Source organism: Rhincodon typus, chromosome 25, assembly GCF_021869965.1.
Source record: "Rhincodon typus isolate 14 chromosome 25, sRhiTyp1.1, whole genome shotgun sequence".
Classification (NCBI taxonomy): domain Eukaryota; kingdom Metazoa; phylum Chordata; class Chondrichthyes; order Orectolobiformes; family Rhincodontidae; genus Rhincodon; species Rhincodon typus.
The window spans coordinates 152781-177143 of record NC_063356.1 but is presented as its reverse complement, the minus strand read 5'-3'; the positions used below and the strand labels follow the sequence as shown (position 1 = coordinate 177143).

General features: G+C 42.2%; 1 protein-coding gene across 8 annotated transcripts in view; it reads right to left on the bottom strand.

The window, feature by feature from the left end:
• strip1 (striatin interacting protein 1) overlaps positions 1-24363 on the bottom strand; it is a 220487-nt gene that overhangs the window by 48579 nt on the left and 147545 nt on the right. For 7 of the 8 annotated variants that reach the window (XR_007264745.1, XR_007264743.1, XR_007264741.1 and 4 more), the window contains exon 18: positions 11203-11269. The exons of the other annotated variant lie outside the window; for it this stretch is intronic. Coding sequence is in view for 2 of the 7 variants with exons in the window: in XM_048611980.1 (XP_048467937.1) it covers positions 11203-11269 (67 nt within the window). In the remaining 5 variants the exon portion in view is untranslated. The remainder of the gene's footprint in view (positions 1-11202; positions 11270-24363) is intronic. 8 annotated transcript variants of the gene reach the window in all.

Genomic DNA, 24363 nt, shown 5'->3' with positions numbered 1-24363 from the left:
TCAGAGAACTGAAGGACTTGGGTTGAAAGGAACACCCCATCAAACGCTAAGAACTGGTGCTATTGAATTGTTTCCCCAGTATTTTACTTCCTTTCCATTCTAAATATGTGTTTTTTTTTTGTTTGTGTCTATCTATTTATGTGTGTAGGAGGGTTTTAGAAAGATCTAGTGATGCATTTTGGAAGACCCAATTCAAGAGTGAACTATACGGTAAATGGAAAAGCCCTGCGGAAAATTGATGCACAGAGAGATCTGGGTGTTCAGGTCCATTGTACCCTGAAGGTGGCAACGCAGGTCGATCGAGTGGTCAAGAAGGCATATGGCATGCTTTCATTCATCGGACGGGGTATTGAGTACAAGAGTTGGCAGGTCATGTTACAGTTGTATAGAACTTTGGTTCGACCATATTTGGAATACCGCATACAGTTCTGGTCGCCACATTACCAAAAGGATGTGGATGCTTTGGAGATGCTGCAGAGGAGGTTCACCAGGATGTTGCCTGGTATGGAGGGCGCTAGCTACGAAGAAAGGTTGAGTAGATTAGGATTATTTACATTAGAAAGACAGAGGTTGAGGAGGGACCTGATTGAGGCCTACAAAATCATGAGAGGTATAGACACGGTGGATAGCAAGAAGCTTTTACCCAGAGTGGGGGACTCAATTACTAGTCATGATTTCAAGGTGAGAGGGGAAAAGTTTTAAGGGAGATATCCGTGGAAAGTTCTTTACGCAGAGGGTGATGGGTGCCTGGAACGTGTTGCCAACGGAGGTGGTAGAGACGGCCACGATAGCGTCATTTAAGATGTATCTAGACAGATACATGAATGGGCAGGGAGCAGAGGGATATGGATCCTTGGAAAATAGGCGACAGGTCTAGATAGAGGATCTGGATCGGCGCAGGCTTGGAGGGCCGAAGGGCCTGTTCCTGTGCTGTAATTTTCTTTGTTCTTTGTATTTCTGAATCTTACCTATATGTCAGCAGTTCATAGTGCTTCACCTGTTTACGTTTACTTGTAATATTGTATAATATAGTATAATACACAATATAATAACAGTAATTCTTGTTAAGTACAGAAACCTGGTCCATGTTTTCGGTTAACCCGAGTCCACCAGAAAGGTAAATTGGGTATATTGCATATTTTGATAAAATCTTTACTTTGTGATGACCCTGGGAATAATGGGTAAATAAAAACCGAAAGAACAGCAGATGCTGTAAATCAGGAACAAAAACAAAGTTGCTGGAAAAGCTCAGCAGGTCTGGCAGCATCTGTGAACTAAAAAGCAGAGTCAGCTTTTCAGGTCCAGTGACCCTTCCTCCTCAATTCTGCTACTCCTGTGAGGTATATCAATACATTCTTCCTCCAACAAATTTTACAATTAGTTTTCATAAAAATATAAAAGTGCCTTTCAACAATTTCTTTCACATGGAATGTGATTATCCACATTAAAGAAGGATTCTATTCTGACCTTGAAGCAGTCCTTGCTGCTAGCCCAAAAGAAAAGATTATTTTTCAAGGAGACTTTAATGCTAATATTTCCCATGGCTCTGCTGTATAACCATTGGGTGGCATCAAAAGCCACTGCATTTGGTATCACCTGCTGATGAAAATGTGTTCACCAGGTCTTGTTACAACAAGCACTTTCTTCCATCAGAAATATATATGGAAAACCCACATCAAGGCACCGGGCTCCTGAATTATGTCACTGTTGGGTTAAGGATCTAAGTACCACTCAATTCATCCAGTGAACTAATACCTGCCAGACAGGCCTAAGACTTGCTTAACTGGTGATGAACATTCACTAAGGATCAAGACATGAGAAAGAGGAAGAAAATACATACTTCAGTCCTAAAGCAGGAGAGGAGAATTCCAAGCACAATTCATGACCACTCTGGAAAACCTTCACCCAACCAATTTAAATCTTGAATAGTAGGATCAAATAACGTGAGCTGTACTACAGTTTGTGCTTGGACCCAGTTATTCCCAATACCAGGATATATTCGGTGAAAAGAATGTTGATTTATGTGACCTAGAACAAAAACCAAATGGAACAACCCAAGCCATTCAACAATATGCTATCATGACATATGGAGCTTTTTCGAGATTACTGTGGCCATCTGGTGCACAAAATTTCCGATATTTGCAGGGATGGTCTTTCTCTTAAGGATGACAATATTATCCATCAATGCTGGAAAGAACATTTTCAACTCAACTGTGAATCTACAAAGGCAGCTGTCACTCTTCAGACTATCTCCTTGCATGCTGTGGTAGAATCTAGGGGAGGACCACTTTTGGCTGGAGAGCCACAGCAAACAATCAAATAGTTGAGAAACAACAAAGCATGCAGCCAAAACAGTATTTTGGCTTGTCTTCGACATTTCTCCGCATTTTTAATTTTTAAAAAAATTCATTCATGGGATGAGGGCATCTCTGGCTAGGCAGCATTTATTGCCCATCCCTAACTACCCAGAGAGTCAACCACATTGCTGTGGGTCTGGAGTCACATGAAGGGCAGACCAGGTAAGGATGGCCGTTTTCTTCCCTAAAGGACATCAGTGAACAGATGGGTATTTCTGACAATCGGCAATTAATTCATGGTCATCATTAGACTTTTAATTCCACATATTTTTTTAAACATTGGATTCAAATTCCACCATTCCTGCCATGGTGGGATTCGAACCCAGGTTCCCAGAACATTATCTGGGCCTTTGGATTAACAGTCCAGCGATAATACCACTAGGCCATTGCCTCCCCCTATACATCAAGATTCCTGGCATGCATCCTGCTGATTTGGGAGGTAATTGAACAATTTCCTGCACTCCTCTCGCCCCAAACTTTCAGGAATGCAACAACTCTTTTATAGAATAGAATAGAATAGAATAGAATCCCTACAGTGTGGAAACAGGCCCTTCGGCCCAACAAGTCCACACCGAACCTCGGAGCATCCCACCCAGACCCATCCCCCTATAACCCACCTAATCTACACCTCCCTGAACACTTTGGGGAATTTAGCATGGCCAATCCACCTAACTTGCACATCTTTGAACTGTGGGAGGAAACCAGAGCACCCGGAGGAAACCCACGCAGACACGGGGAGAATGTGCAAACTCCACACAGACAGTCGCCCGAGGCTGGACTCGAACCCGGGTCCCTGGCGCTGTGAGGCAGCAGTGCTAACCACTGTGCCACCGTGCTGCCCTTTTTAGAAGTTCTGCCCACATCCATACAGAAACCTACCGCAAGAACAAAGAAGCAACGCTGTTTCTGCCCGGCACTCTAACCACCTTCAAGAAAGGAGAGACACATATCATGCTATGGAAACTATTGAGACATGGCAGTGAAAACCCTGATATACAATCCCCCTAATCACCTACTTCCTATGACGAAAGAAATCCTCTCAGAGACAGTGTGCTTTAGACCTTTCAGAGTAACCTCTAAACATTGTCTTCGTTGCCATGCAAATAAAAGGAAAAACATCAAGAACAGCACAAGGAACTGTGGTGCATTCATCACCTGGCTAAAGAACTTAACTCAGTAAATTACGAGGTTCTGAGGATTCTGCTCTAAAGTTTTTAAACGTTGAAGAAACTTCATCACAATCCCGCAATAGCTTCATGCTGATACGAACGTAACTGTCTTGAATGGGAGACTTGAAGAAGATCAAAATCTAGACCAGTGTCGAGTAAAGCTGATAGCTTCCAGTACTATTTACAATCTTTCTGACAGTGGCTATTCACCTCAAAGATTGACTGCCACCTAGTGTCAGTGTTAAGTACCACCTAAATTGAAAAGTCTTAACTTCCATCGTTCTAAGCAGAAACTAAACTGACTACCATTGGTTTACATGATCTACAGTGCAGAGAATACTGCAGTATCATTACCTACACTGCACCAGATGTGCAAGCTATTCTCAAACTTATAACATGGGAATAAGGAACAGGAATGAGCAATTTGATTCTTTGAACCTGCTCTGCCATTTAATAAGATCATAGCTGATCTAGTTGTGGTCTCTAGTCTACTTTCCTGCCAGCCACATAACCCTGGACTCCCTTATCTATCAACACAGAAACATGGGAACATAGAAAACTGGAGGAGTAGGTCATTTGGCCCTTCAAGCTTGCTCTGTCATTCAATATGATCATGGCTGATAATCAAAATCAGTACCCTGTTCCTGCTTTCTCCCTACCCTTTGATCCCTTTAACCCAAAGAACTATATTTAACTCCTTCTGAAAACATTAAATGTTTTTGGCCTTAACTACTTTCTGTGGCAGAAAATTTCACAGGCACACCTTCCTCTGGGTGAAGAAATTTCCACTCATCTCAGTCCAAAATGGTCATCATCATAGAATCATCTACAATGTGGAAACAGGCCACTTGGCCCCAAACAGACAATGCCTTCAAAACCCATGACCACTTCCATCTAGAAGGACGAGGGCAGCAGACATATGGGATCACCTCCACCTTCAAGTTCTCCTCCATGCCACTCACCATCTTGACTTGGAAATATATCGCTGATCCTTCACTGTCGCTGGGTCAAAATCCTGGAATTCCCTCCCTAATGGCATTGTGGGTCAACCCACAGCAAGTGGATTGCAGAGGTTCAAGAAGGCAGCTCACCATCACTTTCTCAAGGGCAACTAGGGATAGGCAAGAAATGCTGGCCAGGCAGCGATGCCCACATCCCACTAATGAATAGAAAGAAAAAGTCCACACCAGCTCTCCAAAGAACATTCCATCCAGACTCACCTTTCCTTAATCTATCCCTCCATTTCCCACGGTCAACCACCTAACCTACACATACTTGGACACTATGGGTAATTTAACAGGGCCAATCTACCTAACCGGCACCAAGTGACTGTGGGAGGAAGCACGAGGAAATCCATGTGGACACGGGAAGAATGTGCAAACTCCATACAGACAGTGCCCGAGGCTGGAATTGAATCCAAATCCCTGCCACTGAGGCAGCAGTGCTAACCACTAAGCCACTGTGCCTCCCCAAAACGGTCTACCACATATCATTAGACCATGACCCTACTTCTAAGACTCCTTATTGAGAATATCTTTACTGCATTTAGACTCTCTTGTCCTGTTAGAATTTTATAGGTTTCTAGGTTTCTATGAGCCCCTCTCATTCTTCCAAATTCCAGTAAATATAGTCTCAACAAATCTCCGACCCTGGCAACATCCTTGTAAATCTTTTCTGAACCCTTTCGAGTTTTACAACATCCTTCCTACTGCATGCAGTATTCCAAAAGTGGCTTAACCAATATCTTGTACAGCCAATGCAACTTCCTTCCCTAAAGGACATAAGTGAATCAGATAGGTTTTTCCGACATGGTTTCATGGTCAACCTTAGAACCTTATTTTCAGATTTTTACTGAATTCAATTCAAATGAGTTCCATCATCTGTCATGGCAGGATTTGAACCTGAGTCTCCAGAACATTACCTGGGTCTCAGGATTTACAGTCCAGCGATAATACCACTATGTCATTACTTCCCCATATATTGTTACTGATTTGATTCGCTCAATCTGTACGTAGATTAGTCACCCATTTACACCTGTATCTTTATCTCTTGATTCTCTAACTCCCTGTTTAATGCCTTCCCCAACATTACCACTATGGTTTGGGGGACTACATGCATCAATATATCCACTGTGGACTAGTGACCTGTTATTGATATCACAGGAAGCTGAACAAGCTTGACGATATGAACAGGACAGGGAGAAACCTTTAGCAGGGAAGAACTCAAACAAAACATTTGTATGGCTTGAGGGGGCCATGAAATGTCCTTGGCAAACAGGATTGAGGAAAATCCCAAGATGTTCTATAGATGTAAAAGGAGGTACATGGGAATTTGGAGCAGGAGTAGGCAATTCAGCCCTTCGATCATGGCTGGTCTTATCCTAGTCTCAACTCCACCCTCCCGCCTTCTCCCCATGGTCCTTTATTCCACTTTTCATCAGAAACATACCTATTTCTTTCTTGAATCTGTTGATTGATTCTGCCTCTACCGCACTCTGGGGCAGTGAGTTCCATAAGATTCACAACCCTCTGAGAGAAGTAGTTTCTCCTCATCTCAGGTTTGAACCTACCTCCCCTTACTCTATATCTATGACCTCTTGTTCGAGACTATTCCTCAATGGGGGAATATCTGTTCAGTCTTCATTGTACCAATCCCTTTTAGCTGGAGTTCAGAAGAATGAGGGGGGTCTCTGATTGAGGTATATGAAATATATACCTCAATCAGAGACCCCCTCATTCTTCTGATCTCCAGCGAGTACAAGCCCAAGCTATTCAACCACTTCTCAAACGACAACTCTTTCATAGTATCCCTGCAAAGCGGAAGCAGGCCATTCAGCTCATTGAGTCCACTGACCCTCCGAAGAATATCCTACCCTATCCCTGCAACCCTGTATTTCCCATGGCCAATCCACCTAACCTGCACATCTTTAGACAGTGGGAGGAAACCAGAGAACCCACAGAGAACCCACGCAAACATGGGGGAAACTCACACAAATAGTCGCCCGAGGGAGGAATCGATCTGGTGAACTTCCTCTGAAATGCTTCCAGTACCATCACATCCTTCCTCAAATGAGAAGACCAAAACTAGACACAATGCTCCAGGGGTGGTTTCACCAATGCCTTATATAAATGTAACAACACTTCTTTATTTTTATAATCTAATCCTTTTGTAATAAATGCCGGGATTCCATTTGCCCTTCTTACTAAATGTTGCAGCTGCAGACCCACTTTCTGTGACTCATGCACAAAGATGCTGAGATGCCTCTGTGCTAATATACTTTGAATCTGCCTCTCATATTAAACTCCATCTGCCCCAGATTCTGGCCTATTCACCTAGCTTTTCAATATCCACCTGTAAACTCTTTTATCTCATCATAGCCTGCTTTCCCACCTATTTTTGTATCATCTGTAAATTCAGCCATGTTACACACTATCCCTGTTGTAGGAAAGGGTAGATCCACTCAAGACAAAGGAAAGAATTTATGTGTTGAGTGGCAGGAAGTGGGTGAAGTCCTAAACGAATACTTAGCATTGGTATTCACAAATGAGGAGGACCCGGTTGATGGTGAGTCACAGGAGGGGTATGCTGATATTCTAGGGCATGTCATGGTGGTGGTGTTGTGTGTTGTGAAAAGCTTTAAGGTAGACAAGCCCCCAGGATCTAGTGGAATCTATCCCAGATTGCTGAGGGAGGCAGGTGAAGAAATTGCTTGAGCCCGCTAAGAAACCAATGTCAGCAGAACAAAAGAACTGACCACTGATTTCAAGAAGAAAGCAGGAGGACACGCTCCTATCAACATCAACAGAACTGAGGTGGAGAAGGTTGAAAGTGCCAAGTTCCTAGGAATGATGATAACCAACAACCTGTCATGTAGATGCAACAGTCAAAGAGGCACAACAATGCCTCTCCTTCTTCAGGCGGCTTAGGAAATCCGGCATAGCCTTAAGGACCCTCACGAACTTTTACAGATGGACCACAGAAAGCAATCTATCCGGGTGCACAACAGCTTGGTATGGCAACTGCACAGCACAGACCATCACAGAAGCCAACCTCCCATCCGTGGACTCCATTTACACTTCTCATTGCCGTGGAAAAGCTGCCATAATCGAAGATCTCTCCAACCCCGGTAATGCTCTCTTCCAACCTCTTCCATTGGGCAGAAGATACAGAAGCTTGAAAATACGCACCAACAGATTCAAGAACTGTTCTTCCCTGCTGTTATTAGACTGCTGAATGGACATCTCTAATTTCAAATAATGACAATCTTTCCAAAGTTGATTTTGCTTTGTGCATCTCCTGTGTAGCCATAACCTGTATGCCTCGCTCTGTCTAAGCAGCCTAGGATTTGTATGCCCTTGTTTGCTATGTTCTGCCTGCACGGCTTTCAAAACTAAACTTTTCACTGTAATCAGATACATGTGACAACAATAAATCAAATCAGATCATCTTTAGGAGAGGTCTCAGAGGACTGGAGAAGAGCAACAGGGATAATCCGGAAAATAACAGGCTGGTGAACCTTATGTCAGTGGCCTGACTATAGTCTTATACAGCTGCAACATGACTTGCCAACTTTTATACTGAATGCCCTGACTGATGAAGGCAAGTATGCAGTACGTCTTCATTACCACCTTACTTGTTAGTGTTGCCACTTTTAGGGAGCTATGGGCGTGGACCCCAAGACGCCTCTGTATATCAAAGGTCCTAAATGTCCTACTATTTGCTGTATACTTTCCTTTGCATTTGACCTCCCAAAATGCATCAATTCACACTTGTTCAGATTAAACTCTGTAAACACGACTAAATTCTTCATCAAGCTGTAGAGTGAGGTCGTCAATTCTGAGACTAGGGTCCCGAATCTTAATGAGGGAAATTATGATGTATGAGGTGTGAATTAGCTATGATGGATTGGGAAATGTTACTGAAAGGAATGACAGTGGATAAGGCAATGGCAAACATTCAAAGAGCGAATGGCTGAACTACAAAAATTGTTTATGTCTGTCTGGCGCAAGAGTGCAGAGAATAGTGGCCAAATCATAGCTTATGAAGGAAGTTAGAGATAGTATTAGGTTAATATTAGCAAAAAAAAAGGCATAAAAATTGGCAAGAGAAAATAATACAGGAGGATTGGGAGCAGTTTAGAAGTCAGCAAAGGAGGACCAAGTGTTTGCTTAAGAAGGGGGAAAACAGAGTATGAGAGTAACCTTGTAGTGAGCATGAGAACTGACTGTAAAAGTTTCTATGTAGATGTAAAAAGAAAAAGATCGGTGAAAACTAATGTAGGTCCTTTACAGCCAGAAACAGAGGAATTTATAAAAGGGAACAAAGAAATGACTGACATCTAAATTTATACTTTGCTTCTGTCTTCACAAGGTACTATGCCAGAAATGATGGGAAACACAGGGCTTAGTGAGCAGGCGGAACTGAATCACATCTGTACTCGTCGAGAAATGATGTCGGAGAAATTGATGGAATTGAAGGCTGATAAATCCCCAGGGCCTGATAATCTATATCACAGAGTATTCAAGGAAGTGGCCTAGAGATATTGGATGCATTGATTGTCATCTACCAAGATTTTTTAGGTCCTGGAATTGTTCCTGTAGATTGGAGGGTAGCTAATGTAATCCCACTATTTAAAAAGGGAGGCAGAGAGAATTATAGCCTAGTGTGTTTGATAGTGTGGAAGAAGCTACAGTACATTATTAGCAATTTTTAGCACAGCACTTACAAAACAGTGGTAGAATCACATAATTACGTAGGGAATTGGTGAGATTGTACATGGAACATTGTTGTCTCCTTATCTGAGGAGGGTGGTTCTCGCTATAGAGGGAGAGTAGTGAAGATTTTCCAAATGGATTCCAGGGATGGTAGGACTGACAGCTCAGGAGAAATTGAGTTGGTTAACATGTGTTCACTGATGTTTAGAAGAATGAGGGGGATCTCATAGAAACCTATGAAATTCCAACAGGACTAGACAGGTTAGGTGCAGGGAGGCTGTTCCCGATTGTGGGGGAAACCAGAACAAGGGATCGTAGCTTAAGCCTAAGGGGTAAACCTTTTAGGACTGAGATGAGGAGAAATTTTTTTCATCTAGAGTGTGGTGAGCCTGTGGAATTCACTACCACAGGAAGTGGTTGAGGCCAAAAGATTGAGTATTTTCAAGAAAGAGGTAGATATAGCTTGTGGCTAAAGGACTTGGGGGTACGGGTGCATGGAACACAAAAAGTTGGCACACACTTGCAGCAGATAACCAGGAAGGGTAATGAAATGTTGGCCCTTATTTCATGGCAGTTGAAGTATAAGACTAAGGATGTCTTACTGCAACTGTACAAGATAGTGGTGAGCCCACGTCTGAAGTTTTCGTCCCCGTATTTAAGGAAAGAGATCATTTCATTGGAAGCAGTTCAGAGAAAGTTCACTCAGATGATCCTTGAAATGGAGAGATTGTCTTATGAGCAACAGCTAAACAGGTTGGGACTCTGCTCACTGGAGTTTAGAAGAATGAGAGGTGATCTCATTGAAACATATAGGATTCTTAAGGCTTGATAGGGTAAATGCTGACAGGAAGTTTCCCCTAATGGGAAAGTATAGGACCAGAGGTCATACTCTGAGAATAAAGGGGTGCCAATTTAAGACTGAAATGAAGAGGAATTTCTTCACTGAGATGGTTCTCTGTTTTTGAAATTCCTTGCCACAGAGAGCTGCGGGTTCAGTAAGCTTGCAAGGCTGGAACAGACAGATTCTCAATCATCAGGGAATCATGGGTTACAGGGAGAGGGTAGGAAAGTGAATGTGAGGTACGTTGGATCAGCCATGATCTTACTGAATGGCAGAGCAGGTCTTGGTGCTCAGCAGCCTACTCGTGTTCAACTTTTACATTTCTGTACGTAAACTTATTACTAGAGTAGATACCATCCTCGAATTGAGGGACAACTGATGACATTGAGGAAATAGTGTTCCAAATCTCAAACAACTTGCTCCAGTAAATAAATTCTCATGTTCTTTCTGGTTCTTTTGATGGCCATTCTGTCATGGAAACACTTTCTCATTTATTCTCTAGACCTCGTATAATTTTAAATGTTTTTATTAAGTCTCCCCTGAATATCCCTACCTGCATCCTTTTCTAAGTCTTAACATACTGTATTTATTTTTAAGTCAGCTTTATCAATTGATTCTACTGTCTTCACAGATTTGTGTCTGTACACATCAATAAGTTTCTTTATTCATGCACACCTTTTCAAAATAGTACAACTTAATTTATCTCGGCTTTTATTATTCTTCGCTCCAAAATAATGAACCAAATTGTTCTAAGTTATTTTACCTGCATGTTTGCAGCAAAATTTTATATATTACCCACGAGTTATATAAATGAAGTAATTTGTGCTGCAGACAATTGGGGTGTTTTTAAAAATACAAAATCAAGGTACTCAATTTTTCTTTCCGCATGTGGGTAATCACATTTGCCATTGGACAAATCCTTAAAGAATAGGACTACTTGTATTCTATGCACAATCAATGATATTTACATAATTTTCACTTCTTAAAACAAAATTCAATTATACAGCAAGGAAGTTTGCATCTCCTGAAACCTCCTGTGTTCTGCAAAAACATCCAGTCCTTGTAATCCTTCCTGGAAGGTCACACAGAAAGCACTTCAGGTCACATGTATGCTTACTTACCAAGCTCTCTGCCGTCAGTTCAGGGAGTTCATGTACAACACAGTAAGGAAAATCCAGAACCGAAATACTGCAGAGATTTGGAAATGAATAAAAAAATTAATAATGAGAGTCTGAAAATTTTAATGAATCCCCTTACTATCGGATTTTTTTTGGGGGGTGTGCTGTTAGCCATGTTTAAGTGGCAGCACTGCTGGTTGAAGTAGAGGATCATTAGTTCCCAGTCCACTGCTGAGATTCGAGAATATAATCAAGACTGATGCTTCAGCGCAAATGGGATAGCACTGCGCTGCTGTCGGAAAGTGTATGACAGAGGTGAATTTGCCTCCTTCCCTCGTCCTAGGTGTTGAGATGTAGTGTTTTTGAAAGTATTTTCAAAAAAGTTCCAGAGAATTGAAGTGAACTGTGTAGATGGCAGTGGGAACTAATACTTAAAGTAGTGGATGAGATATTGAAAAGACTGTCTCTACTTTTCTGTAATTTTCATTGTGGAGTGAAATACAAAAATAACTGTCTTAAAAACCAAGGATTGCTAAGGGATTGCTGCATTTGAAAACAAGTAATCTACCCTCATAAGTGCCGTTTACACTGCTGCTAATTCAAGCAGCAATATGAGAAGGTGCAAATGAGCTGGAGCCATGGTGTGTACAAATGGAGATTCAGCTGACAACAAATAGCTGATTTGTCTGCCATTTAGTGACCAGTTATTGATGACAAAGGCTTTATGCCTGCCAACAACTATGAGATTGGCTCCGAGGTAGCTGAATGGGTTAGTGAGAAACTATCAGATTCTATTGTAACCTCAAGAACTGCTCCTGTAGTAAAAAACCATTCTAAGCCTGAAGAAAACAATACATTTTCACTTTCACAGTTGCTGTAAGCAGTGGTTTTAATTAATTTTAATTAATTACATTTTAATTAATAAGACAGAAATCTTTATAAGTGTGACACAGTCACCCTGTGCCTCTTACAAACAAGTAAAAACTAGATCAAGAAGCAGATGTTTAACCAGCACAAGAATCATAATAAAACTTGTGAACAGGGATCACTGAACTGCTTCCCCAGTTTGTCCCTCCGCCCTATAAGATACACATTTTTTCCCCCATCTGTCTGCTTGCATGTGTTATTGGTGGGGGGGGCGGTGGGGCTTAGAGTTTATAAGGGAATTAGACTTTTACCCATTTGACTTATGTGCTGACAGATCACAGTTGCTTACCTGCAGCTACAATCCACTTATTTGTAATCAACAGTATTCCTTGTTAAGTACAGAAACCTGGTCCATGCTTTCGATTAACCTGGGTTTGAAAGTTCCAATTTAAATTGGGGAACTCTGCACATTTTTAAAGCTCTTTAACTTTTGTGCTGATTCCAGGAATAGAAGGGTGTGAATTCCAGAATGCTACCCCAGTCAAGATCAAGTGAACTACTTTGTTCAGATAGCATTGAGCTGCACTCGTCCAGGCACTTCTGACTTGTGCCTTATAACTGGTGGAAAGTCTCTGGGGAGGCAATAAGGGTATTGCTCACCAAAAGAAATAGGAACGGGAATAGACTAATTGGCCCCTTGAGCTTGCTCAGCCATTCAGTAGGATCATGGTCGATCTGACATTCGTCTCATCCACTTTCGTGCATTTTGCCTGTAACCTTCAACTTTATATTTCTAATTTATTCCCATGACTTTGTACTTTTGTACCTAAGATGGCGCAAAGGTCAGTAATGCTGGGCTTTTTAATGTCTTTATTTTTCTATTTCCCCCCCCCCCCCCCCCCCCCAGGAGTTTGTACTAAAGAATCTGTACCTAATTACTTTTGTACATAAGATGATGCCATAAGTGGTGACTTGTAAACTTTTCACTGTACTCATGTGAATGCATGTGACAATAAAGCTAATTTTAATTCCCCTACTGATCAAGAATCTATCTCAGCCATAAATATAGACACAGACTCTGCCCCTACAGCTCTCTATGGCAAGCAGTTCCAAAGACTCTCAACCTTCTCAGAGAAGAAACTCCTCCTCATCTAAGCCTTATTTTGAGACTCTCCCTTGAGGGGAAACATCTCCTCACTATTTATCCTGTCAAGCCCCTTAAGAATCCTGTATCCTAATACAATCACTTCTCGTTCTTCTAAATTCCAATGAATAGAGTCCCAACCTACTTAGCCTTAGCTGATAAGACAATCCCTCCCTATCAGGGATCATTCTAATGAAATTTCTATGAGCTGCCTTCAATGAAATGATATGTGCTCGTGGTATTACAACCAGATTGTGTGGAGATCCAGGTAACGTTCTGGGGACCCAGCTTCAAACTCAGCCCCGGCAGATGATGGAATTTGAATTCAATAAAAAAACTGGAATTAAGAGTCTACTGATGACTACGAGTCCATTGTTGAATGTCGGAAAAACCCATCTGATTCACGAATGTCTTTTATGGAAGGAAACTGCCATCCTTAGCTGGTCTGCCCTACATGTGACTCCAGACCCACAGCAATATGTTTGACTTTTAACTGCCCTCTGGGCAATCAGGGATGGGCAATAAATGCTGCCTGGCCAGCGTCGCCCAAATCCTATGAATTAATTAAAAAGCTGACCAGAACTGCTCACCAGTACTCCAGATATGCTCTCAGCACCTTGTATAGTTGCTGTAAGACTTCCCTATTATTATACTTCAACACCCTTAAAATAAGGGACAACATTCCAATAGCCTTCCTATTATCTGCTGTTTCTGCATTTTAGCTTTCATGTTTCATGTACAAGTACCATCAAGTCCCTTTTTTGAAATCTTTCTACAGTTTTTCTCCATTTAAATAAAACTGTTCTTTTGTTCTGCCTTCCCAAATGAACAACTTTACATCTTCCCACACTATACTCCCCTCCAGACTGAATTCCAAACTCCGAGACCTAGGTCTCAGCTTTGCCCTCTGCATCTGGATCCTCAGCCTTCTGACCCAGAGACCACAATCAGTGAAGAAAGACAACTGCACATCCTCCAAGATAAAATTCAACACTGGAAGTCCCCAAGGATGTTCTCAGACCCCTACTTACTCCCTGTACGCCCATATGTTGCTAAATTCCAAAAAAATGCCATTTACAAGTTTGCTGATGACACCACCGTGGTAGGATGGATATCAAACAACGATGAGGCAGAATACTGAGGGCTTGGTGACATGGTGCAATGAGAACAACCTCTCTCTCAACGTTGGCAAAACTGAAGAACTGATCATTGACTTCAGAAAGAAGGGAGGAGAACACGCCCCCAACTACATCAATGAAGCTGATGGTGAGAGGGTTGGGAATGCCAAGTTCCTAGGAGTGACGATAACCGACAACCTGTCCTGGACTTCCCATGTAGACCCGATGGTCAACAAGGCACTACAATGTCTCTTCTTCCTCAGATGGCTCAGGAAATTTGGCATGTCCACGAGGTCCCTCACCAACTTTTACAGATGCACCATTAAAGGCATACTGCTAGGGTGCATAATGGCTGGGTATGGCAACTGCTCTGCCCAGGACCATAAGAAACTACAAAAAGTTGTGTACACAGCCGAGACCTTCACGGAAGACAACCTTCCAACCATGGACTCCATTTACATGGCTCATTGCACAGAAAGCCTGCCAACATCAAGGAGCCATCCCAACCCAGTAATGCTCTCCTACAACCTCTTCCATCGGGCAGAAGATACAGAAGCTTGAACACACGCACCAGAAGGGTCAAGAACTTCTTCTTCCATGCCATTATTAGACTGACGAATAGTCTCTCTAACTTCAAATAATGCAGATCTTGCTAATGTTTATCTTGCCTAGTGCACACCCTGTGCGATGTAACCTGTACGCTTCCGTCCAAGTTTTTTTCTTCACCCTGTGATCTGTACGTCCTTGCTTACTGTGATCTGCCTGTACTGTTCGTAAACAAAGCTTTTCACTGTACTTAGATACACATGAATAAATCAAATCAATCATTTGTCAACTTTTTGCCTACTTATTTAACCTATCAACATCTCTTTGTAAACTGTTTTCAGTCCTCTCAGAACCTGCCTTCCCATCTATCTTCCCGTGGACTCTTTATTATTAATGGGCTGTTTGAAGTATCTTCCATCTTAAAGATTGATGCAAAATATCTGCTTAACTCCGCTACCACTTCCTTGTCCCCTAAAATAGTGTCCCCAGTTCATTTTGTAAGGGGCCTATGTTCACACTGACCTCTCTCTTTCTTTTTATATATTTAAAGAAGCTCTTATTGTCAATTTTAATATTCCTTGCTAGCTTGTCCTTGTAGTTCATTTTCTCTGTCTTCATTATCTTTTCAGTCCTCCTTAGTTGGATTCTGAATTTATTCCAGTCTTCGGGGCTATCACTGACTTTGGCCTCAGGCTTTTTCTTTCAATAGGCTCCTTAACTTCCTTGGTTAGCCATAGTTGATTTACCTCTCTCTTAGACTCTTTCCTCAATACTGGGATGTATTTTTGCCGAGAGTCATAAATTACCTCCTTAAATGACTGCTGCTGCTTGCTTACTATCATTCCTGCTAACTTATCCACCAGTTCACTCTAGATAACTTGATTCTCATTTTACTGTAATTGCCTTTATTCAAGTTAAACATAGTTATTTCTGACCCAATTTTCTCACTTGCGAATTGAATATTAAATTCTATCATGCTATGATCATTACATCCTAAGGGGATCAACATGAAGATTAAAGTCACCCTTAAGTGTCCTCTATTCTTTTTACATTCTCCTATTATTTGTTGATTTTGAGGTTGGTTGGCTCGCCGAGCTGGTTTGTTGTTCCGCAGACGTTCCGTTACCGTGCTTGGTAATATCCTCAGTGCAGCCTCTGATGAAGCGTCGGTGTGTTTTCCCGCCTGGTTTTTAAACTCTCGGGTCCGTTGCGATGGATTGCCTCACTTCCGGGTTTCCTCCGTAGTGGAATGTATATGGGGTCGAGTTCAATGTGTTTATTAATAGCCTGCTTCGTGGAGTCCCATGCTTCCAGGAATTCTCGTGCTTGTCTCTGCCTAGCCTGTAGTGTTTAATGTAGGTTAAATAACACTACATCGGTCAAACAGGAAGGAAACTAACGACAAGAGTACATGAACTGGCTACAAAAAGACACAACCAATACTCACTTACCTCAATCCACATGGACAAGGAGAACCACGACTTCGACTGGGACAACACCAAGATCCTGGGACAGGCTAGGCAGAGACAAGCAGGGGAATTCCTGGAAGCATGGCACTCCACGAAGCAGGCTATTAATAAACACATTGAACTCGACCCCACATACATTCCACTACGGAGGAAACCCGGAAGTGAGGCAATCCATCGCAACGGACCCTAGAGTTTAAAAACCAGGCGGGAAAACACACCGACGCTTCATCAGAGGCTGCACTGAGGATGTTACCAAGCACGGTAACGAAACGTCTGCGGAACAACAAACCAGCTCGGCCAGCCAACTAACCTCAACACCCACAACCCGAGCTACAGATCTACTCCAAAAACATTTGTTGATTTATAGGCTTTCCACTGAATGTCCACCGTTTAGGGGTTTGTTCACTACGCCCTCCACCACTGACATCAGATGCAGCAGTGTGTACTATCTACAAGATGCACTGCAGAAATTCACCAAAAATACTCAGACAGCATCTTCCTAACCCACAACCATTTCCATCTAAAAGGACAAGGGCAGCAGATATATGGGAACATAACCCCTGCAAGTTCCCCTCCAAGCCACCCGCTTTCCTGACTTGGAAATATATTGTCATTCCTTCACTGTCACTGGGTCAATATCCTGGAATTCTCTTCTTAATGGCATTGTGGGTCAACCCAAAGCAGGTGGACTGCAGCAGTTCAAGAAGGCAGCTCACCACCACCTTCTCAAAGGCAGCTGGGGACGGGCAATAAATGCTGGCCCAGCCAGCAATGCCCACATCCCACAGATAAATTTTTTAAAAAATTAAAATCTTTCTCTTGCAGTTTTTTCACCTCTATCCAAATGGAATCTACATCATGTGAGCCGAGATCATCTCTTACAACTGTCCTCATTTAATCTCTTATTAATACTGCTGTCCCACAATATTTTTCCTGTCTGTCTGAAAGTTCAAACACACTTGACATTTTTGATCTCCTTGTAGCAATGTTTGTATAACAGTTATGACATTGTATTCACGTGCCTCAATATGCGCTGTCAGTTCATCTTCCTTATTCCAAATGCTTTGTGCATTACGAAACAAAGCCTTTACGGTTGTTCTTTTGTCAAATTTGCCCACACTTATATGGTTCCTTGGAAAAGTATGACATCCACACATTCTGCCCCTTCCTTTTGTGACAATACTAGGGTTTTAAGAGGTGTATTTTGTTCTGTTATTTTTTGAAGAGAAGTTGTGGGACAGAGGTGAAAAGCTGTCGATTTAAATCCAATAAATAGCTTGTGAGGCCGTGGGTATTTTTTTTTTTTAAAAAAGTTGTAACAATAGAAGCAGCTTGAATAGGTGGATTCAAGCTCCCCGAGGGCCAGGATTTTTAATTTTAGCTTTTCATTAGCAGCTGTTGCTGAGGTCTTGAAGTTGCAGTACATCTCTCCCTGTCTCTCTCAGAGTTTTCTCAATGATTTTTTTTGTCTTGGACTGGAGAATTGCCTGTAGGACAGTATATTTTGCTGAATTTGCCTTTGCCGGCAGTGCATTTGTGGGATGTTACTATGTTGGAACAGTTACTGTTTAGTAATTAAACTATAGTGTATGAATAAAGTGAGCTTTGCTTCAAATCTGGCAGTTTGACCGATCAAATTGCATCTGGAATGCAATACCTGGCACTTGCCTTTAAAATAAGAAAACGTTAGGATCTAGGCTGTCTTCTTAATATATTTTGAGGGGGTTTGGTCTGATCCATAACAAACTGTATGCTCCCTGCAATTCTGGGTGGCATACAGTGGATTTGAATTGTTTTATTCCTAAGCTATCCTTAACTTCCTTGAATAACTTTGTTGTAAAATCTGACCTTTGATCTGACTGTATCTCGGTGTGTAATCTGTTTTTTGTAAAAAAAAAATTGGGTAATTCTTCTACAATCCTTTTAGCCATGATACTGTGTAATGGAATGGCCTCTGGAAAGCTAGTAGACACATTCATTATGGTCAACAAATACTGATTCCCACTTTTTGTTTTAGGTGGGGGTCCTATGCAATCAATTAGGAGTCTTGTAAAATGAAGGAATGGGTATGAAGGGTGCTGGTTTTATCAAGGCTTGAGGTTTTCCAATTACTTGACATGTATGACACATCTGGCAAAAGTCAGCCACATCCTTATGCAGTCCAGGCCAATAGTATGCTCAAAAGGTACTTCGACAGGGAAGGAAAGCAAAAGGAGGAAGTGTTACTGGTTACATCACAGAGTGAAGAACCAACTTCAGATGATTCTGAATTGATCATTCCTCGAAACAAATTGAGCATTGAGGAAGTTTTCAAAAAATTGGGATAAATTACTGAGTTACTTTCCAGAGGAAAATCAAAATGACCTGAAGGAGTTATTACAATCATATGGGGAGATACGTGGAAATAAGGTGGGAAGTGCTAATTTAATTTTGCATTATGTAGATGCAGCAAAATCCTTTTCCAATTAAGCAACATCCTTATACACTTAGTCCTTTAAAGTTGGCACAGGTTCAAAAAGAGAATACATGCTCAAAGTCAACACAATCGAAATGAGTTGCAGCGAATGGACCTCACCCATAGTGGAGATGCCAAAACCAGATGTACCCATTGATTATGTGCGGACTATTGCGAAGTCAATGCAATTACAAAATCTGATTCATATCCTATTCCACATTTGGAAGACTGCATTTAGAAAGTGGGACAAGCAACTTATATTTCAAAGTTGGACTTACTCAGAGGATATTGGCAGCTACCTTCATCTGAATGAGCAAAGGAAATTTCAGCTTTTGTAATGGTGACTGGACTGCATGAGTTTAAAGTAATGCCATTTGGTATAAAAAATGCGTCAGCCACATTTCAAAGCCATGTGTCGCAAAAGACCAAGACACGTTTCTGGGCCGTGTTTTTGGACATGGACAAATGGCCCACGGGATGAAAAAACAAAGGTTACTGGAGTGTTTCCCATCCCATCGATGAAGTGGGAAGTATTACAATTCCTGGGATTGAGTGGTTTTTAATTCCAAGTTCAAACCAAAGTTTTGCCGTGTGGTTGCTCCACTGACTGACTTTTTGAAGAGTGCAGAAAATTTCAGTGGGTGGAGGAATGTCAGAAGGAATTTGACAGTCTGAAAGGTATGTTACCAGTACTCCAGTGTTAGCCACACCTAATTACAAAAAGCCATTCAAGGTGGCTACCGCTGCGAGTGATATGGGCATTGGTGCTGTACTCTTACAAGAGGACGACGAGATGATAGAAAGACCTATTGGGAATTGTTCAGTTTTCTGGAAAAATAATCAACAGAAATATTCCACAGATCTTGAGCTTCCTATTGGCATTGCAACATTTCAGCCTTTATAGTGCTAGTAATATGTCTAAGACAACTATATATACTGATCACAAGCCCTTGAGAAATTTCTTGGAAAAAAAGGCTAAAAATTCCAGACTGTTCAGATGGAGCTCATTATTGCAGCTATTCAATTTGAAAATTATACATGTGGCAGGATGCGAGAACACAATTGTTGGCACCTTGTCATGACTTTGATGAAGGAAGATGGAGGCGTTCAGTGGCAGTAGAAAAATGAATTTAAATGCACTGTAGTAGTGAATGCTTGCTTGCTTGGAGTCAGTGGAACATATATATACTGTCATGTACCATTCGCGTAAGACTCAAGGTTAGTAAAAATAAAGTCATCTTTGTATATTGATGGTTCATTTTTTTTTTAAGGGGGAATGATACTATGGCTTTAAGAGTATTTTGTCTTGGTTTTGTTTGAACAGAGGTTTTCAGACAGAGGTGCAGAGCTGTCTATTTGAATCCAACAAAGTAAACAGTTTGTAAGGCATTGGGTTTTTGTATAAGTTGAAACAACAAAAGCAGATTGAATGGTTGGGGTCAAGCTCCCCCAGAGCCAGGATTTTTAGTATTAGCTTTTCCACTAGCAGTTGTTGCTGGGGTCTTGAAGCTGGGTTTGGAAGCTGCAGAACATCTCTCCCTACTAGTCTCCCTTGGTTTTCTCTCGATGTTTTTCCTCCTGGTCTGCAGAATTGCCTGAGAGACAATCCATTTTGCTGAATTTGCCTTGGCCGGTGGTGTGCTTATTTTCTGGTAACCATCAACCCCATCACTTACCTGCAATCCTATCTTTTCCATTATCTTCAATTTTCTAATTTTCTATGCAACTGACCTACCCCCAAACCATTTAGTTTAAAGCCCTATCTAAGGACTGGTTATGCGATTCGCCAGATCTCTAGTCCTAGCATGATACAGGTGAAGCCCGACCCATTTGAACATCTCCCTCCTGCCCCAAATTAGTGCCAATGTTCCACAAACTTGAACCCATTTTTCTCACACTAATCTTAAGCCACTGATTTACCTGTTTAATCTTGTTAACTGTGCTATTTAGCCCTTGGCTCAGGTAGTAATCTGCAGATTTCTACCTTTTTGGTTCTGCTCCTCTTTCTATCTTGATCATTGGTATTTACATGGTCACGACAACTGGATCTTTCCCTCCTGCTCCAAGTTCCTTTACAGCCCAGATGAGATATCCTGAACCCATCAGCAGGCAGGCAAACAGCTTTTAGGTCTTTTGGTCCTGGCCAGAGAACAGAGCTTATTCCTCTGACAAGGACTATATTTCTCTTTTCTACCCCTCTTGATTAGCTCCTTGTACCATGGTCTGCTTGCTATCCTCCCTATAGGCCCCCTGTCATCGATACAGTGAGCATGAATTTCAAACCTGTTAGAAAGATCAAAGGCTAAGGCCCCTTCATTACTAACTCCAGGTTCTGTCTACCTGCTTTACCCATAATCACATCCTTCTGTTCCTGGCCATTAACTAAATGTGAGGTAGTTTATCTAATGGGTGAGCGACTCCTGAAACACAGATCCAGCTAACTGTCCCCCTCCCTGGTGTGTCACAGCGTTCAAAGCTCAGACTTCAGCTCACCAACTTTGAGGTCTAGTTCCTCAAACAACACTTGCTGCAAATATGGTCACTCTGAACAACAAATGTAGTCCACTAGCTCCCACTTCATGCAGTTACAACATATTGCTCAGCCCTGCATCTTTCTTTTATTTTCTTAGCTCTTAATTTATTTGTTTAAAATTTTCTTGCTGGAGTATCCTCTTGTAACCACAATTTTTAAGTGAATTTAGTGACATGTCAGTGATGATCGGCGGAATATTGATGGTGGAAGATTTGATGATAGTAATATTGCCGAAGGTCAAGTAAAGCTCATTAGATTCTCTGTTTGCGCTGTTGTAAAGGCAGTACCTTTCTATTTTTCTGCATTTTAGATTGTGTACTCAAACATGAAAAGGACTGTTTTAAACAACAATTATAGAATGGATAATAGCACTTTGGAAAAATAAGTTAGTTGACACTCATTCTAAGTGCTGTTTACACTGCTGTTTGGTCAAGCAATCAGAGAGGTTATTACAGACAACCTTGAGCCAGCCGTATGTACAAAGGGAGATGAAATAACTCCATGAAGGGCAGTATCCCATCACCAAGTTACCTTTTACTTACACACACATAGTACATGACACTGACCCAGCTAGCTCAGAGCCGGCTCCGAGAGTGAACAGAACACCTGTTGGTTGGACCAGATTAACAGCCACAATTAGGGAATGCATATTCTGTGATGGTCACCTGGCTGACCTCATTCCAATCACTATATCCCTCCCCTTCTAAGTCCTGGGATGTGGGCCCGCTCCTTTTCCTGGAGCGTTTTCGCACCAGGTCCAGTTCCTCCAAATCTGCCTTGGATACTAGCAGCGCGCACTGGACTGTAGCCCACCCGTTGCACCTGGAGCATCTAGGCTGAACTTCTTCTTCTTCAGGTGGTAATAGTATCAAGGCTGCAACATCTGCTTTGCCCATTTCGTCCTCAGGAGTTTCTTCGATCTTAGGCAGAGCGGGAGAACCCACGGGTTCTGACAGTCTTGCCAGATGTTCCGTGGGGCTGGGTATGTTTTGCTCCTGCCCTATATGTAAGTTTGCAGCTGCCGTGTCGTCAATCAGCTGGTTTAGGACTGCCTCTCCTCTGCGAACTTTGTATGTCACGGGACCTAGCCTCACGTCAACCATGACTTTTTCCCATACAAGGCCATTCCTGTGGTTTCCACACCAAACTTCGTCACCTGAAATAAACTCTCTCTCCTGCTTAGGAGTCGTGTGTCCGGTATTGATGATCCGGTATTGCCAGGTCCGGGAAGATCAGGTTCAACCTGATGTGGAGTTTTCTTCCTATTAGCAACTCTGCTTGAGCTGTTCCTCTAGATGCGTGATGGGTGGTCCTATAAACAAACAGGAACTGGGACAGTTTGGTATTGAATGAAGCTGTAGATTTTTCTTTAACACTCCCTTTAAAGTTTGGACTGTTCTTTGGGCCACACCATTGGATGATTGATGGCATTGATCTGTCCTTATATGCCGAACACCTTTGACTTTAGGAAATATGTGAATTGCCTGCTGGTAACTGATGACCCATTGTCTGTGACCAGCACCTCTGGAAGTCTGTGTACTGCAAAAGATGTTCACAACTTTTCAATCATTGTCCCTGTGTTTCACAAATGTACTCTATGCACATCCCCAACTACTTTGAATGAGTGTCTACAATGACTTAAAAAAATACAGCCCATGAAAGGAGCAGCATAGTCAATGTGTAACCAAGTCCAGGGTTTATCCTGGCATTCCCATGAATGTGGGGGAGCTGCTGGTGGTAATTTTTATCCATGTTGGCACGCTGGGCACTGCCCCACCAACATGGCTATGTCAGCATCCAATCCTGGCCACCAACCATATCTTCTCGCCAATATCTTCATTTAAGATACCCCTGGATGATCAGCCAGTATCTGGCGACGACCTTTGCTCGGAAAAATCACTCTTATTCCCCATAATAATATGCTGTCCTCTATGGTGATCTGATCTTGCCAGGTCCCGAAAGGTTTCAATTCTGGTTTGGTCATGGTCCTTTTATTTCCCCATAAAAATTGCTGTTTTAGTTTCACCAGGATGGAATCTTTTTGTGTCCACAGTCTGATATTGTCGGCAGTGACTGGATGAGTATCCAGAAAGTTTAAAACCAGAACAGTCTCTTCTAGTGGCAACACCACCAGTGGTGTATCCACCAGTGGGAGGCGACACAAAGCAATTGCATTTGCCACTTGGTCTACTGGACAGTGTTCCAACTTGTAATTGTACGTACTTAGAATAAGAGTCCACCACTCAATTGGACCTGAAGCAATCAGCAGCACGGCCCTGTCCTCTTTAAGTAGCCCTAGCAGAAGTTTGTGGTCTGTTACTATCACAAATTTACATTCCTAAAGGTATTGCTGGAACTTTCTCACACCAAAGATGACCACAAAACTTTCTTTCTCTATCTAGGTGTATCTTCATTTGGCATAAGCCAAAGTCCAGGAAGCATACGCTATCAGACATTCCTCTCTCCTGGGCCACCAGCGACTACCCCGATACCGTATGGGGAGGCATTGCATGTCAACACCACATCTTACTTGAGATTGTAATGTGCCAACACCTTAGACAACGATAGCTGCTTCTTCACTTCACTAAATGCTGTATCTTGGTTTTGAGACCATTTCCAAGGTTGACCCTTTTTCAATAGATGTAAGGGTGCCAGGATGGAGGCCACGTTACATATAAATTTTCCATAATAATTCACCAATCCGATGAAAGACCTGAGATCTATTACAGATGTAGGAGCTGGGGCACCTTCGATTGCCCTCACTTGATCTTCCAACGGGTGTAACCTGGTCTTGTTGACTCTGTAACTCAAGCAGGTCACTTGGGGTGCCCGGAACACATGTTTTCCTCCCAAAGCATACACCCAGCTTGGAGAAACGTTTAAGCACGACATCCAAGTTCTCCAGAGATGGCAGGAACTGTAGATGCTGGAGAATCTGAGATAACAAGGTGCAGAGCTGGATGAACACAGCAGGCCAAGCAGCATCAGAGGAGCAGGAAGGATGACGTTTCGGGCCTAGACCCTTCTTCAGA